The 17328-nt window shown below is 34.4% G+C and overlaps 1 protein-coding gene across 1 annotated transcript; it reads left to right on the top strand.

Moving 5' to 3' along the window:
* Nucleotides 1-47: 47 nt before the first annotated feature.
* LOC117316203 (cyclin-T2-like) lies at nt 48-16658 on the top strand. The gene is made up of 10 exons (XM_033870732.1): nt 48-215; nt 861-942; nt 2111-2236; nt 4600-4660; nt 4867-4929; nt 7086-7131; nt 7921-8011; nt 8900-8972; nt 9380-9453; nt 10570-16658. Exons 1-10 carry the CDS (start codon nt 73-75, stop codon nt 12262-12264), a joined length of 2454 nt encoding a protein of 817 aa, XP_033726623.1. The 5' UTR covers nt 48-72; the 3' UTR covers nt 12265-16658.
* Nucleotides 16659-17328: the final 670 nt, after the last annotated feature.

Raw genomic sequence — 17328 nt, forward strand, 5'->3', positions numbered from 1 at the left:
CAAAATCTCAGTCTGAGCTATAATTTAAAATCTGAGCATGCGCTCTTGCGATATTTCCTTGGTGCTGGGTAAATGGCGGGGGAGCGATGGATTTTCACCAATTCGCAACTTTTGGATACCCCCAGCCGAAAATGTGGGATAGATAACGACAAAGAACTGGCATACAGACAACAAGCTGCCAACCTGATCCAGGAAATGGGACAGAGCCTCATAGTGTATCCTGTTCAGGAGAAAGTTGGCAGTGAAGTGGTGTGGTCGAATCGTCACCGGTTTGGTCGCACCATTTTCTATTCTGTTGTGCTATGTTGTCTAAAATCGTTCTTAAACACATTTATCAAGTTCAAAGAAAGCAAATTGAAAACCATATATTATGGTTATACAAATTAAAGAGATGAAACCCGAAATAGTGTGAATTATCATACATTTATTTGTTTTCTCCGATGCGTAGTAATGCAACTGATCCTAGTAAATTCATGACCTCATTTTCGTCAATGGATACCGGCGCAATGATTGTAAATTCCTCATAGTAAAGACCACGTGCTTCTAAGCTCATTATTAACGTATGCATTCAATGGTAGTCCATTGTTTATAAATGTATATGCAAACCATTTCGTTTATTCAAACCATTTCGTATAACGTCATTAACGATAGTTCTTTGTTTAGTTGAAATAGGAGATTTATAATATATATATTTTTTCTTGTGGGATTTTAATATCGGATTGCTTTTACACTATGTAGTATGACTTGACTTTCATATATTGTCGTTTAGTTCTACAGAATGTGAAGAATTGCCCTAATAAATTAATGCACACGTATCTAATGTTGATTTACTGCACGTTCAATCCTTAACTCTCTGCCAGAACCCAGCTATGCATCAACACTGCCATCGTGTACATGCATCGGTTCTACATGTTCCACTCCTTCTCCAGGTTCCATCGCAATGTAAGTAACAATAAAATTACAGTGATCTGAGAACTGCATGTTGAGACCTCTAATTTGTAGTTAGTGAACTGGTCTTACAGATATAAATTATTTCAGTATCCAACACAGAAATATTCAAATGGTCTGTACTTGTGTTTTGAAAGGAAAAGGATGATCATGGATAATTTGTATGCAATTTTAAGAACATACGTTTTGCGATATGGAATATTAGAAAGTTATAGATATTTCCTCTATCTTCCATTAAAATAATGCTAGATATTTTTACAAACAGCTTAATGTAGCTATCACAATGTATTAATTGTTGAAAGAACATTGGGCCATAATCCCACAAGTTTGATGTTTTATGTGGCATTTAATTAAAAAAACCTGCTGCTACATGTGCTTAAGTACACGCCCTATAAACATTCCCTCCCTAAGGTAATTATTGCTCTAAATGGTATATACATGTCACTGTCCCTGAAAGTCTTAATATGAACAATGCTTTAAAATATAATCACCTCTGTTAGTGAAAAACTATGATCATAAGTGGTAGGATAGTGAGTGACTTAAGAGAGTATGAAATTCAGTGAAATTTGAATAATCATATATTGACCTATTATTAATTAGTTTATTTCATGCATATGTACCAATGTATTCAAGGAACTTTGTTGAGAGAAATTTCTGTATACCATAGAACTGCTAAATTACGAGTCATTATTGTTACCACCATCTCTTTTAGGAAGAAAATGCAAGATATTGCAAATTGGAAATATTTTGAAAATGTTATTATGGACTATAGGTATTGTTAAGATGTTTTCTAATGTTCAAAAGTTGTTTAAAAATCTGAAGATTGCAAAATCTGTCAATTGGCTGGCACTTTCAATGCAGAAGTGTGCAAAACCCAAGGAATTATGCTGAATTTTTATTGATACAGACAGAAATTTTCATAATAACCTCTAAAACATTGGGGTTTGAATTGGAAATGAACATTTAATGTTGAATAACAATAATGTGCTAAATATCCCTTTTATACATAGTCTCATTCATACTAGAAGATGTGGATAATGATCAATTTATATGATGAATGTTGAAGTTAAGACAACATCTTAGAAATGCAGTATATATTATTAATATTAATGGTGATTATTGAAAATTTAAGAATGTCAATGATTTCCTTTCCACATTGCAGTCCATGGCGCCAGTTTGTCTGTTTCTTGCCGCAAAAGTAGAAGAACAGCCCAGAAAACTGGAACATGTTCTTAAACTAGTCCACAAGTCGCTACACAAAGATGGCCCTTTTGATGCCAAAAGTGATGTAAGTATAAAGGAAGTTAAGAAACTGCAATGTGGCGTTAAAGTTCTGTAAGTGGAATGTAATGTAATATTCACGTATAGTGCGCAAAGGTGATTCCGACGCTTGTTATTTGTTCTTGTAAAAAATGGCAAATAATGTAAAACCTATGAAACCCCTGTGGTGAAATATATTGGAAAGGGTTGGGAATAAGAACCCAAACAAAGGGATTAAGAACCCCTGGCGATTGAATTGGCTAGAAGAAGTTATTAATGACGTAACTTTGTCAAAACATACTAGTAATTAAAGAACTACATAGGTGAGAATGGCATTTTAGATTGGTGCAAAGTCGCTGGCTTCAGAGAGACTTTCCCTCCCAGACCCCCCAATTGGGGCTTTGCCCCTGGCCCCTGACCCCGAAAATGTTCAACTATTTTCAGTTTGACTCAAAATCATGCCTGAAACATTGAACAAATGATAAAGTAAACGAATAGCTATTTTGATGTTTTATTCCTTGAAATTGTATATCCATCTATCGGCAATTACTATACAATTATAATAAAGAAGTTATTGACTTGTTTTCAGGTGAATACGATGATTTCTCAGCTGGGGAAAGTGATATATCCCAAGGCTGAAGGTGGGGGAAAATATCATTTTCAAGGGATGATAAATCATTGTATTCACCTGAAAACGAGATGAATACGATGATTTCTCAGCTGGGGAAAGTGATATTTCCCGAGGCTGAAGGTGGGGGAAAATATCATTTTCAAGGGATGATAAATCATTGTATTCACCTGCACAAGAGGCCATCCTTAAATGACTTTAGCTGTTAATAGGACGTTAAACTAAATAAACCAAACCAAACCAAACGTATTCACCTGAAAACAGGTCGATAAATTCTTTATTATATATGACAAAACTGCAACATTTTCACATTGATCAGAATGATTCCCATCACAATGGGATTGGGTAGAGAATAGTGATCCTGGAAAAAAGATCAAAATGACAATAAATAAGACAGAATCAGCAAAGAACTTAAACTTCGTTAATCAGTATTGCTTTAAATTCAACAAAATTTACGAATTAAATCTACTAGTACATACATACATGTGTATGTAAGCATACATTTTTGACGTCACAGATTGTGGGAAAGTCCCTTGTTATTATATTTGGGTACAAACTCGAGTTGTTGAAGTTTTGTATCGGCCTGTAGCACGGATTCAGGATTGATATAATATTTGAGCAAAGTGAGAATGTTTAGAATTGGCCAATTAGGAAAGGCCGAACAATCACAGTCATATATATATTAAAAAGGATTCATCTTTGTCTAGCCACAAATGTTCCGCACACATACAATCGCACTTGAGCAAGTATTCAGGTGCATTACAGTGTATAATGGCTCAATTATACATCAAACAAAACTTGAAGTGATTTATCAGTACCTAGTTAATTCATTATTCTAAATAAATCATCTTATAAATCCAGAGCTTTGCCAGAAACTGAAAAAGTTCAACATGTTTATTTACGGAAGCTGTTACAGCACGCATTCATAATTCCGCAAGGATAACACTGATGCCCTGATCTCGTGCTGCAGTCACTGACCAAATAGCCCTATAAATTATGACTTTACTGAAAACTGCTCTGATTCATCATCTGCACTGTAAAATTCATCCTATCAGCATCTTTATTTCGTTGATGTAAAAGTAGTGACCAGCACATGTACACTGACAGCAGAATTGTTCCGGTACGGCTAGTGTAACATTACATAGCCTACATTTATACTTAGCTTTCCAGTCAACCTAATTAGCTTCGTATGTACAGATACCACAAAAGATCATACTAATCACAAGCTAATTGGGGAAGGATACTTTATTTTGTTTGTACAAACATCGTAGATGGGACTACTCCAATTTGCAAGCTGACTAGGCCAATCGCAGCATAATTAAACATCCTGTCAATCCAATGTGTCTAATCTGACCGGTGATAGCAATTCAATGTTGTAATTTAGCTTTGATAAGTTACAGGTTTCTGTCCTCTTATGCTGGAGTATTTAGCTACTGTGCAGTCAAAGTTAAACATTTAATTTTTTTTTTTTTTATAAAAATGAACCTCAAAAACGAACTTGCGCAAATTTACAATATGTGGCTTAGTTCAAAATTGTAAACAGTGGTTCATGATGGCAGTAGTATGCCTATTTATTTAGACTTAGCATTTAGGTTGTCTTTTTTGGAATATGTTTGCTTTAGTTTGATGATTTATTGCACTTTGATGTCACATCTTTCAGAAATTATGTGTATGTTCAGTTTTAACAGATAAAGATAGAAAAGTTTAATGTAGATGCAGAAAAACAATTATATGCTCCTTTGATGACTAGTTTTAATTTACAGGACTACCTACAACAAGCACATGAACTGGTTGTGAATGAAAACATCCTTCTACAGACCTTGGGTAAGAACTTTGTTGTTTCAGAAATTAGAAATACAGTTTGTTTGTATATATGTTAACCTTACACCCCACTTGTGTACCAACAATACATTGTTACATGGAACCAAACAGAAAAAAAACCAAACTGAACTGAATAAATCCTGAACTGTCCCACTCCTATTATTGAATAGTGGATGCTCAGACATATGTTGTGGTTTTTTTTTTTGCAGGGTTTGACCTGACTGTAGACCATCCCCACACCCATGTGGTCAAGACATGTCAACTGGTTAGAGGTGAGTTTGTATCCACACTGCAGTGGCTATGGCAAGGAGTTGTAAATGTGTACCTCTGTTTACGTTTACTGAACATTTTTGCTGAAAATAAAAGTGTACAATTTTAATATGAAGTGGCTCAGTCCATAATGCATGGATGGAATCAATTTGATACAAAAGCTACATCATATTTAACCAAGGTGTCATACTTGACAGTATTTCATAATGGTCTGTCTGAGGTATTTTCTTTGTCTTTTAGATATTTACTGTAACTGAAGATTTTAGCTTGGTAACATTTCAAATTGAACATATCTGTAGGAGGGGATCAAATTTATGACGTTTAGATTAGGATTGGACTGCTAGATATCTTTTCTAAAATTCTTAGGCAGTATGCAAAATAGGAATGTAGAAGTATAAAGTTAAAGCAACTATTTAACATGTTCCCTTTAATTTGACAAAAGATTTCATTTGGAGACAAAAATGATAAATATCTTGCCTTGCAAAGGCTGATGCTAGTCATATTCAGATCAACATGATTATTTTGGGGAAAATGTTCAATGCCAAAAAACCTCTAGTCATATTTTAGTCTTCATTGTACTGTCACAAGGACTTATTTTTCCAAATGATGAAAATAAATGATAGATCTTAACATATTTGCTACAAGTACAATGCAACAGAAGAATATACTTTATGGAAACCTATATTCAACAGTTGGTTTTTCTTCATATTTGATAATTACTCTGTAGAAGGTTTTGTATGTATCATAAGGTGGTTTGCTTTTTGGGTATCATTTTGTGAATTTGTATTCAATTGGTTGAAATTTTATTATTTTAACTTGCTATTGAATAATCACTATATAAGTGTAAAAATTACATATCAAAGCCTTTAGCTTGTAAATGTTGGAAGTAGAGATAATTTTTGCTGTCTTAATGTAAAGGTGCTATAACCATGTTCCTATGGAACCTTAATACCTATAACTAAGCATCCTTATTGAAAGAGCTTGCTTGAGATTGCATTTAAGGATCAAAGGTCAAGGTCACTTACAAGAAATGAAAAAATAGTGTCTGCTTAATAACTTGACTGTGGGGGCAATTTTGATTTCAATATGTGCTTGCATCCATAGCATTGCATTTTAGGTTCAAAGGTCAAGGTCATATAAAAATGGTTCTCACACAAAAACTTTCAGTTTCCTTTTGCTGCTTACAGTAAAATCAATGTTCATAAAATATATTCTTCAGTTGATAAGTGTATCTTTTCCCTGTGCAATTTTGCTACTGTTGCCCCTGCAAATGACCCATCCACTTTGTGAAATGCTATAAATGTCATTTCTAAAGCTTTTACAGGATTCTCTCTAACAAAGATATTGAATATTAACTAACTTGTGTGTTATTTTATGCTATTACAGGTAAAGTATAGGATGCCATATGGAATGCTGTCTCTGGATTATAGAAATGATCTGCTCATTTATTCTTCATATAAATGTTTATAATGTGTTTATTGTAATACAAATCTTTCATAAATGTGTAACTGAAATGTGACTCCATTCTGCATGTAGTTATGACAATAATGCATAATGTGCATTGTATATGCTCAAACATCTGTTTCATTGATTTTTGACTTTTTGTCACTTTCCTGCTCATTTGTGATTATTATAAAATCACCCCTTGAAAGCAAAAATGCAAATGAATTGGCAGAATGTGATTGAGTCTGCAGAATAACTTTTCTACCTAGTCATTTGAATCATTGATCATAAAAGTTTACGTTTTACATGGAAATCATAATTGAATTCCCTATCAAGTGTTTTCACTTGTACAAGGAACATTACAAATTTCTGTGGCCAGAAGCCAAAAGTCATCTGACAGTTTGGGTATAGTGTAGAAATATACAGAGTATAGGACTTTATACAAAGTTGATAGGATTGATATTTATGTTAGCAAGTCCTATAAAGGAAGGATTTAAAATAAGTTTGGCTTGGTAATTTGCCGAAAATATTCCCCATTAAAAAGGTACCCCAATACCTGCTGGCTTAGAATACAAGTGCATTTTAAATTTAGGGCTGTTGTTGCACAGGCTAATGGTGGCATATGTTTTCTTTCTCTCTGCCCCCACACTTGTGTTGCCTGTGACCTTGACCCTGTGCCTGTCACCGCTGTGTCGACCGGATGTTCCAATCACAGCCACCAAGGATCTCGCCCAGACGTCCTACTTCCTGGCAACTAACAGGTGCTCACATCAATGCCATTCGCCTCTCTCCAGCAGTATTTATGTAATGGGTCACAAACTTTTTCTCTATGTAGCCAATGTCAGATTTTCATGTTTTCTTTCAAATGACTGCAATGTTTGCAGTTTTGTTTACTGAAGTAAATGCTACTTAAACTAAGTTTCTGATTTGGCTATGTAGTCAAAAGTATTAATCCAGCATCATAATCATTAAAAAAAACCAGTACTCTTGATTTTGAAAAATATGTAGAAATTTATTTTACTTTTGAAAACAAGAACTGTATCAAGCTGACGATCATAATGATCTTTTATTATATACCTGGAAACCAAATTTCAATCTCATACATTACTACTGTGACACAGCACATCACTTGTTTGAAAAGAAAAAGAAATGGACTCTTGCAAAGTATGCATGCTTTCAAACTTGAATGTGTTGCATATTCAGAGAGATTTTTTTCAAAAGATACCCTTCCCACAGAATTTGACTTTAATATGTGGAAAGTTCAAATGGATTATACATATATATCATAATAAAAGTGTTCAATTGGAAACAAGAATGCATCTTAATGCCATTCAACTTTTTACATAAATGGAGAGAGAACATATTTCATGCATGTCTATAAGTTATAATCATTTTAATTTCAGATACAATGCACATATGACTGGCAAGCATAGTGATGATTTCCTGTCTTTGAAGTTTTTCATCAATATCTTACATTTTTACTATATGTTTTTGGTATATATATATGTATGCATTAGGTTTTGAATTAATGTTTCCATTGCCTATTGCAGCCTCCACTTGACTACCATGTGTCTGCAGTACAAGCCAACAGTAGTAGCCTGTGCCTGTGTACATCTAGCCTGCAAATGGTCCAGCTGGGAGGTATAACTCGCCGTCCTTCCCAAAATATAAACATCATCCCCTCCTTTCCTGATATTGTAGATACCAAATAACCTGTGAAACAAGTACCCTGTTAGTATTGATATCGATGACACTCTGTCACTGAACTGATTTATATTCATACCAGACATAGCATCACACTTTCGAGTTCTGAACCTGATTAGATTTTGATGGTCATTGGTCAAGGTCAAAGGTCAGACTTTTACAATAAAAAGTTTGTGTACACAATATCTCGTGGACCTCTGAATAGATTTAGTTCATATTTACATCGTAGTATCACACATCAAGTTCTACACCTGATTAGATTTGGTGGTCATAGGTCAAAGGTCACACTTGAACATTTAAAAAAAATCTGGTACACATGATGTTTGGTGAACCTCTGGATAGATATTTTTTGAGCATCCACTTTATTCTCACCAGAGTTCCTATTATTTTCTAGTAATATTTAATATTATTTATATATTTAAATATTACTCCTTGATAGCTTGTATAGTGAACTTTTTATATTATAGTCTTAATAGTAAATAATTATATACTATTGAGACTAAAACACAAGTCTGATTTCGGTTCCTGACCGACTCTACTTCTGGTAATAGTCATGTATTTATTAACCCATTAGGTCCATCCATAAATACTTATACTTTGTATAGTTATCTTTGTTTCTTCCTGGTACCTAGTATAGTAGTGTATGTTAAATTTTGAGACTGTTTGGAAACCAAAATGGCCAACATGCAGCCATTTTGAATTTGACAGTTTAAGCATGTCACTATTTCTCAAAGAGTACTTAATCTTTCTCAAGTTTCATATGTAGGTTGATTATTACAAAAATATGTTCCATGTCATTATCTTATTTCTTTTTACCATTTATAGATTCCTCGGTCAAGTGAAGGCAAAGATTGGCATTGGTACCTTGACAAAAATGTCACAGTCAAATTACTTGAAGGTAAAGCAGATTAAATGACAATCACATGAATATTTCAGGAAAATTCCAAAGTTGGTATATTAGATTAAAAGTGGTCAGGTTGCCTTTAATTATTTCATATTTATTAAATGATCTGGTGAAAACAACGATATGCTTTTCATATCAGTTCAATAAGAATCTAAGCAGATCAACAGTAAAGGTCTTTAATTGAATATTCTCTTTTTTGTAGGCAAATTAATGGCTTTGACATGTTATTAAAAATATTTTGTTTAAATTTATATTTAAAACACCTGTACTCAACAATGTAAGCATTTGACTTATTGAGCAGTTGACATTTCACAGACAGCAAAATCTTGTCTACTGCTTTCCATAAATATCGCCAACTTTGATTCATTCATAACATATAAAGTTGTATTTTTGCCTTTTAGATATGTCGCAGGAATTTCTCAATATACTGGACAAGTGCCCAAGCAAGCTTAGGAAGAAAATATTGACATGGAAGGTAAAAATCTGGATATGATAAATACATTTTTAATGCTCCTCAAAAACACTTTAGGGGAGCAAAGTGTTTTGCCTGGGGTGGGAGGTCAATTTTACAATTCGCTGGAGATAGACAAATGAAATTTTCTGGTTATAGGTAGAATGGCAAGTTTGTGTTACACATTGTTCCTGGACAATACTTCAGGTCTGGGTCACACATTAATTCATGTTCCAAGCCTTACTTTCTGACTCATGAAATCAAATGCAAAGCTGTGTTTGACAAGTATGACGGGCCACAGGCCTCAAGTAAAGGCCACATTGAGATCATAGATCAAAAGTCAAATTCTTTGTCCAAGGTTAGTGACATATAGAGTTATGGCTAAGGTGGTTTTGCTGCATGCTACTTTGGGTGCAGGTGTGTGACTTGTATAAAATAACTATATCTCTCTTGAATCCTATACATGATATGTAGGCCTGTATTTCAGTTGCAATATATTTCTAGGGAGCACAGTATCAGTTTTACAGATTTGTAGTTGTTTAGAGAAGTGCATGTCCCTCCAAGTAAAATGTAAACTTGATTTACAACAAAATCAATCACAATAAAAGAATTGTTTGCAAGAGAAACTGCTAAATAGTGAAATTATGAAAGGTTTATCTAAAACTTTGTATATAGCATATATACTAATTCCTTAATTCCAGGGAAATCTTGAGAATAAGCAGATTTATTGCAAGAAATAAAAAAAAAAAACAACATTTATTAGTCCCCTACTGGTAAAACCAAGGAGACTCTAAGTTTCCTCCTCTTACGTCTTTCAGTCCATCCACTCAGATCAAGTTTGAGTTCTTGGGTCTTGTTTTGAAAAGTTTTATGCAGAAACTAGATGGTATCTTTCTGGGGTTTTTTGTGGCATAATGCAGCATGTTCACAATAATACAGGGGACCTGAGAACAGAATTATGATTTTATTTCAATATCTTTTGATTTTAAGTTAATGGCCTAATGGGGGAATCCTCTCTGAAAGCTTATTTATGGGTCTTAAATTTTGAAAAAAGGGAGGGATATTTGAATTCATTGGCTGCAAAAGGTCTAATTTGGATAGAATACTGTAATTGTGACTTGTTTTTGTTTTCTTTTCCAGTCTGGAAAGGACAGACCAGAGGAGTATGACCCTGAAAAGAAGAAGTTACGTGAGCAAGCTGCCCAGCAATCAGCGAGAGAATCTGGCGCAGGCAAGACATCATCCCATCATCATTCAATGACCAACCATGACCGGAAAGGAGACAAATCTCATCACATAAAATCAGAAACATCACATGGTAGTTCAAAACATCATTCAGACCCCAGTGGAACAGCTCAGAGTGGCCACCACCATCACCAGCGTTCCCATACAGATTCTGCTGCATCAAAACCCAACCCTGTCCAAACTAGTACGGATTCAAACAAACACAGCTCAGACCCTTCACATTTAGGGACCGTTACAAATCCGTCCATTTCTGCTACTGCTGCTGCTGCTGTTTCAACAGCAACCACCACTAGTACCACAAAAACCACACTCAAAGAATACTGGGAGAAACAGAAAGAAAGAGAGAAACGTGAGGCTGCTGCTGCAGCTGAGAAGATTAAGCGTGAGCCTCAGGAAAGTGGTGAGGAGAGGAGAGTTCCTTCAGTAAAACTAGAACCAGGTCAGCATCCTGGAGTAGAGAAAACCAAACATCACCATCACAGAGATAGGGAACATCACCGAGATCAGCATAGACAACAGCGAGATCTTGAAAAGATATCAGAAACTAAAATCAAAATTAAGTCAGAACCTGGTCTTACTCACCACAAGGTTACAAATGAAAGCTCTTCTCCTCTAAAACTAAAAATTAAAATGCCAAAGGACCAATCAAGTCATGGGGATAAGAAGCATTCTTCTTCCCAGTCATCATCTCAATCGGAACAAAAAGTGCCACCATTGAAAATATCTTCAGGCTCTTCAAGGCATCGTGGTGAGTCACATCATAAGTCACACAAGTCTTCGCGACACTCCAGTAGTAACTCCGAACAAAGTTCAGGTATGAACCATTCAGGTGACGGTGGAGGTCACCACAGTGGGACCAACGGCCGCTCGGACCTCAAGCTCCACATCAACATGAACACAATGTCGTCATCCTCAAGCAAGTCTGGTCGTGAGGGAAAGGGGGAAAAACATAAGGACAAAAATTCTCGGTCTTCGTCCTCCCACCACGACTCGGCCAAATCTGCCTCTTCTTCCACGTCTTCACACAGCCACTCAGGTCACCCATGGACAATGTCAGAACTAATGGCCACAACAGCAGCTTCAAATTCAATGCCTTCGTCATCGTCACGGAAACGACCTCATAGTCCTGCAACAGACCATTTAAATGATTTACATAAGAATAAAGTGTCAAAATCAGAAACAAACCTGCGCAGGTCATCTTCTAACCATTCTATAGTGAGTATGGATTTGTCAGACACTGGGTCTCTGACTGGTGGGGATGTGTTCAATACAGAGACTAATATTGCACTACGTGGACTTGAAGGTGGAAGTAGAAACAACTCTCCGTTGATTGACGCCAGTAAAGAAAAGTTAGATATGCGAATACAGGAATTACAGCAAGTCATTGACTTGCAAAAGGCTCAAATAGCATTACAACAAACCCCCAGCAATCCTCAGGCACCGCCTCCGCCTCCTGCCCCCTCACTGAACACACCATTTACCGACATGCCAATGCAATCCTTGTTTGACATGGATTTCCTTTCTGACGATGCCTTGCCTCCTCTACCTGGTGACATAACGGAGAAACCTCCAACACCCACACACTTTTGACTTAGGCCATACATTAGGCAACTTTAATTTTATATACCAATTAAAAAAAGAAATAAAAACGCAAAACTTAACTTCCAGTATTTCAATATTCTGAGCTTTTATGAATTGAAAACATTACTGTAATTTACAAATCTTGTTTTGAATGCAAGTAGATATAAAGCACATGTATTTGTATATTTGTTTTTCTAAGATTATTTCATTTATACTTAATATTGATCAGTAACAATATTGATGTTCTCATATTAATGATTTTAGAATATTTACATAGCAAAAATTGCTGGTGAATGTTAAGAGAATTTATTCATGATGTCGTCCATAGGAGATCGAAATTATTTTTTATCCAAATTGATGATTGAATTAACACAAAAATTGATGAAGTTCAGAAGATTCCACTTCAGAAGCTTAAAATTACCATTTGCATAATAATAACACACGGCATTGAGTGGGGTGTCAAAAAGAAATAGACTTGTTTCAACCATGTCGTAATTTTTTGAATAAATCCCATTCACACTTTACCTTTCTCATAACCTTAATAATTTTTTCTTTGTTATAAATTGATCAATTGAAAAGATTTTCTAATGTGAAATCATTTTTCATAATGTCATGTACAACAATTTATTCATAATATAGATAAAAAAAGAATTAGGGTAACCAAGAAAACTGAATACGACTAAGTGAGATTTAACTGTATATCTCGTTTATTGTATAAATGAACACATAGTAACGATGGGGGTTGCAGGAGCGGGGGGTATGAGTTGGCCCTCTGGACGACAGTTCTAGTTTTAAATTGACAAAGACATTGTAAAGCAGTAATGAGTATATAGATTTTCTAGATCATGTATACAATGCATAAATATTGCAAAGAGCTGGACAAGGCAAGATATTCCTGGGATTGGTGTCCATCAAAAATTCTTTCATTGTGGTAACGAGGTACCTAAAAAGAGTGCTAGAATCTTAGACAGATTGGTTATGTGATTGAAGTGGAATCTACTGTATTTTAGTGTGTATTGTGATTCTGATAGAACCAAAGATTTCAAATATTTTACTTGACGTCAGTGATTGGTCAACACAGACTTGTATAGTAGATATTTTGTGAGAAAGAAAAGTAAACTTTCTGGCTATAGCCTTGTAGATTGCAACAACTAAATTACTGGTAAACACAAAAAATATATAGTTTTGTATTTTCACACATATGATGCATTTTCATTATAATTACTGCCATGGGCATTAAACAAACAAATTTTATTTTATGTTGTTGTTTTTTACCAGAACTTTTTACTTGTATCTGAAAAATAATATTTAATTGAGACATTTTACTTAGAAATGTATGGGAAGAAGGTAAAGTGCATCCTGTCCTAAAGCAAAACTTTTTTTGTATTACATTGCTGGTTATTAATCGTCTGTGTAGATGGGTATGGCTCAAATTAAACTGAATTATGATTTGGGGGATGGGGGATTCCTGATTGTCAAAAGAATAAGGAAAAGAAAGCCCTGTCTCGGCTAAATTTGGTTAAACATAACTAGAGATCATCATCACCATTAAACTATTACTTAGATACATCACTTTACATCTTTATAATCTGATTAAAACCAGATCTTTCAATTCCACTCTGATACTCTACAATCAATGTAGATGTACTTGATGTTCCAGTTCCAGGTAGAGTATCAAAGTGGAATTAAAGATCTGACTTTAATCGGATTGCCCATCAAGGAATTTACCCTCAGTGCACTTAATATAATTTCCTACAAGTTTTGTAGGGGTTCTTTGCAGATTGGCATTACTATTAAATGCTTTAGATAGGCAGTCTTCGAGAATATGTTCCCAAGCAAATTCATGTTTCTCTCATTCCGGTTTCTGATGGATGTTTTAATGGACAAAAGATTTGGTAGTGATAACATATTGATAATGTACCGTGTTCCTAATGGCAACCATTTAAAAAAAGTTTTTATCTGTCTTGTTGAAAAGAAATGTTGATAAACATTCTCAACATTGTTATAGCTTGTTTGAATGGCAGGTTTTCAATAATAAATGTTTAATGGTGATTTCAATGTACATGTGTGTTATGGATTAGTACATATTAAGATTTTGTTTTTGTCATTTATAACAGGTTAGTAACCTAAATTGATGACCATACATAAATACTACTTTGCAACGTTTACCTCAAAATTAATCATGAGTTTTCAAAACTATCATACCCATTGAACTGGTGATTCTTGTGAGTTTTGGTGAATGAAAGTGCTAATTGCCCAATTCTCTTCAGTGTTTAAACAAAACTTTAGATGCACAAGTTACATGTTCAGTGTGTATCAATATGTATGAGCTGTGCAGCCTTGATTTAGATCATGTAATCAATTTAACTTGACACTTCAAAATTATGTTCTCCCAAAGAATTACAGAATAGCCAGGTGCTCTAAATATAATCGTACACATTTTTACTGTTGAAATGTAACATTTTCGCATGTGTGAGTTTGCCATTGCAAAACTTTTCAATTTAAATCCAGTAAAAAAGCAAAATAAATCCTGAAATCATTCCTTATTCTTTTTATACCCATTTTACATGATCTATATCAATGCTTTAATCATAAGCAGTTTGACATTCACTATGGGTAATAGCACATTATCATTGTGTCTTGCCCAGCCAAGAAATGCACATTTTTCATCAAAAAGCAGTTGTGTTCTGCCAATGTTAGATCAATTACAAAAAGTTATACCATCAAGTTCGACTTCGACACATGTTGAATTGGATGCAACCTTTCTTATCATTTTTTTTTGTAACCTTTGGAAAATTGAGATTATAAAGGGGAAACGTTTTTAAAACACCTAAGCGTTTTTGTTTTTGTTTAAGATATAAGCTAGAAAACCCCATATCAATGAATATATCATTTGAAGATTTGTTAAATTAGCAGCTAGAGGTAAAGTCCTTCTGATTTATTAGTTTATATTCACAATGTCAGGATTGTGCTGTCTGTATCTACCAGGATTTAATGAGGAGTTGATTTATGCAGGTGATTTTTACATGCTACATAAAGTGTCAGGCTAACTATAATACAGAGGTTTATCAGTCTTCTTAAGACTCGTGTGGTATGTTGAACTAACAAATTATCTTCAATATACAGGATGTTGTGTAAGGACAAACAAGAAAGGGCAAGTTTGGTATCAATTGTAATATTGGGATACATTCAGTATCATACTAGCTATTATGAAGGGGACAAATCTTGGAGGTGTGTTTTGTAATGACTATATTCAGTATCGTTGTCTAGCAAGGTAAGTTTTGTGCACGTGAATCGAGGCCTTTATGAAGTGTCATTTCCTTGTTATCTTAGATGTTGTGGGAGGGCATTTTTGTCTGCTGGCGTACTAGTAGGGACTTTGTATAATATAAACCTCCAGTATTGTCATCAGGTGACATAGTTTCAGAATTGCCTAATTTAATCGCTGACTTAAAAAGTAGCGATACCATTTCTGTTATATTGTCATTGATGTACACGTATGTCTTGTTTTCATTTTTGGCTTGCATTGTTTCAACAGGTTTTGAAAACATAGCAAGTTTTAAGATAACACTGATCAGGGTAATATTTCAAAAACATAATGACAGTGTGGTGAATTTTCCGAGAAATTATTGCTGATCAACTTAAATAAAAAACTTTACAATATGGATACTACCTGGGATATGCCATGTTTATCTGGTAGAAATGCCTAAATGTAATGCCATTTCTAGAAAAGAAAAAAAATGAAGAGAAATCAACAAAAAAAAAATGATTCAATTTTACCTACATGAAGGTTCATATTTTGCTTGATGTTTCATATAATAATTTGGTTACCATATCTTTCACCTGCCATGTCATTACACCCATGTACATTATCTTTTTTCTATGCTATATCTACATATTCTCCTTGACAGGAGGTTTTTGTAGTCACGTGTCTGCAAGTCTGATACTGTTGTTTGTAGGATTTAAGCAGTATTCACTTTGATTTGGTACATAGGGATTAGGAAAACACTCTAGAGCATTGATAAAGTGTGAATGGTAGCCAAAGTTTCCTCGGACAAAAGACTTGATGGACACTTCTGGTGTTGGGTCCAGATGAGACTTGGACTATATGAAAGCATCAGTGTTGGTTTAAATGCACAAGAAATCATGCCAAGAAGTTTGTTTTTGTGATTCTCTAATAATCGGGTAATATGTACTTTACTTACAAAAAAAAAAAAAAAAAAATTAAAATGCCACTGAACTTATTACATAATATCAGTATCTTTTTATTTAATCGTGTGTGAGATCAGCATATCTTTGTATTTTCAATGAGTTGTACGTTAGGAGGGAGAATTAAATGTGCTACACTATGTTGATAGGTTGGACATATTTACCTTGATTATATAAAACATTTTAAAATGGTACCAAGGTCTCCTGTTTTGTTTTTCTTGTCACCTGTGTAAAGCTAGTGATTGAGACTTCAGATTCTACAATTGTAATGGTCATGTAAAATCATTTGAACTACATATGTATCCTCTATTCCATAACGCGCTGTATTTGTTTCCTCTGAATGCAAGCATTGAAATTTTAGCTTGCCTGCGTGAATAGCAAATGAGTATGTGCCATTCTGAAATCTCCGTCTGGTGTCAACATTTTCCTTGTAACCACTGCCTAATAACCAAAAGTCATGGTAGTGGGCTTGTAGAATGCTGGGATTATGGCCTGCAAGTTTGTTCAAATGAATTACCTTGATCCTCTATAAACTTCAAACGTGTCAATCGGGGCCCAGTTGTTCAAAAGGTGATTAACTTAATATCTTGATAGTGAAAATCTCATTTATTTTTTTCTTCAAAATCCGAGTGTGTAGTACATGTATATACCAGTACTGTATTTTAATAAAAATGTTACTTTTACCAAAAATTATCTGATCAGAATTTTTAAATTGTTGTTAAACTGTGATTAGCCTAATCACCTTTCAAACAACTGGGATCTCAATAACCAAGATGATTAGGTTCACAAAATTTGGCCAGTTGGATATTGGCATGAAAAGGTTAAGTTTGTTTGATTTATAGCAATAACCATGACCAACTCTTA

This window comes from Pecten maximus, chromosome 2 (genome assembly GCF_902652985.1).
Source record: "Pecten maximus chromosome 2, xPecMax1.1, whole genome shotgun sequence".
Taxonomy (NCBI): Eukaryota; Metazoa; Mollusca; class Bivalvia; order Pectinida; family Pectinidae; genus Pecten; species Pecten maximus.

Excerpts from the sequence above, each read along its gene's own strand:
- LOC117316203 (XM_033870732.1), top strand. The coding sequence starts at position 73 with ATGGCGGGGGAGCGATGGATTTTCACCAATTCGCAACTTTTGGATACC. Across the intron at positions 2,237-4,599 it reads CTTTTGATGCCAAAAGTGAT|GACTACCTACAACAAGCACA; the intron begins GTAAGTATAAAG and ends TTTAATTTACAG. Across the intron at positions 4,930-7,085 it reads GACATGTCAACTGGTTAGAG|CCACCAAGGATCTCGCCCAG; the intron begins GTGAGTTTGTAT and ends TTCCAATCACAG.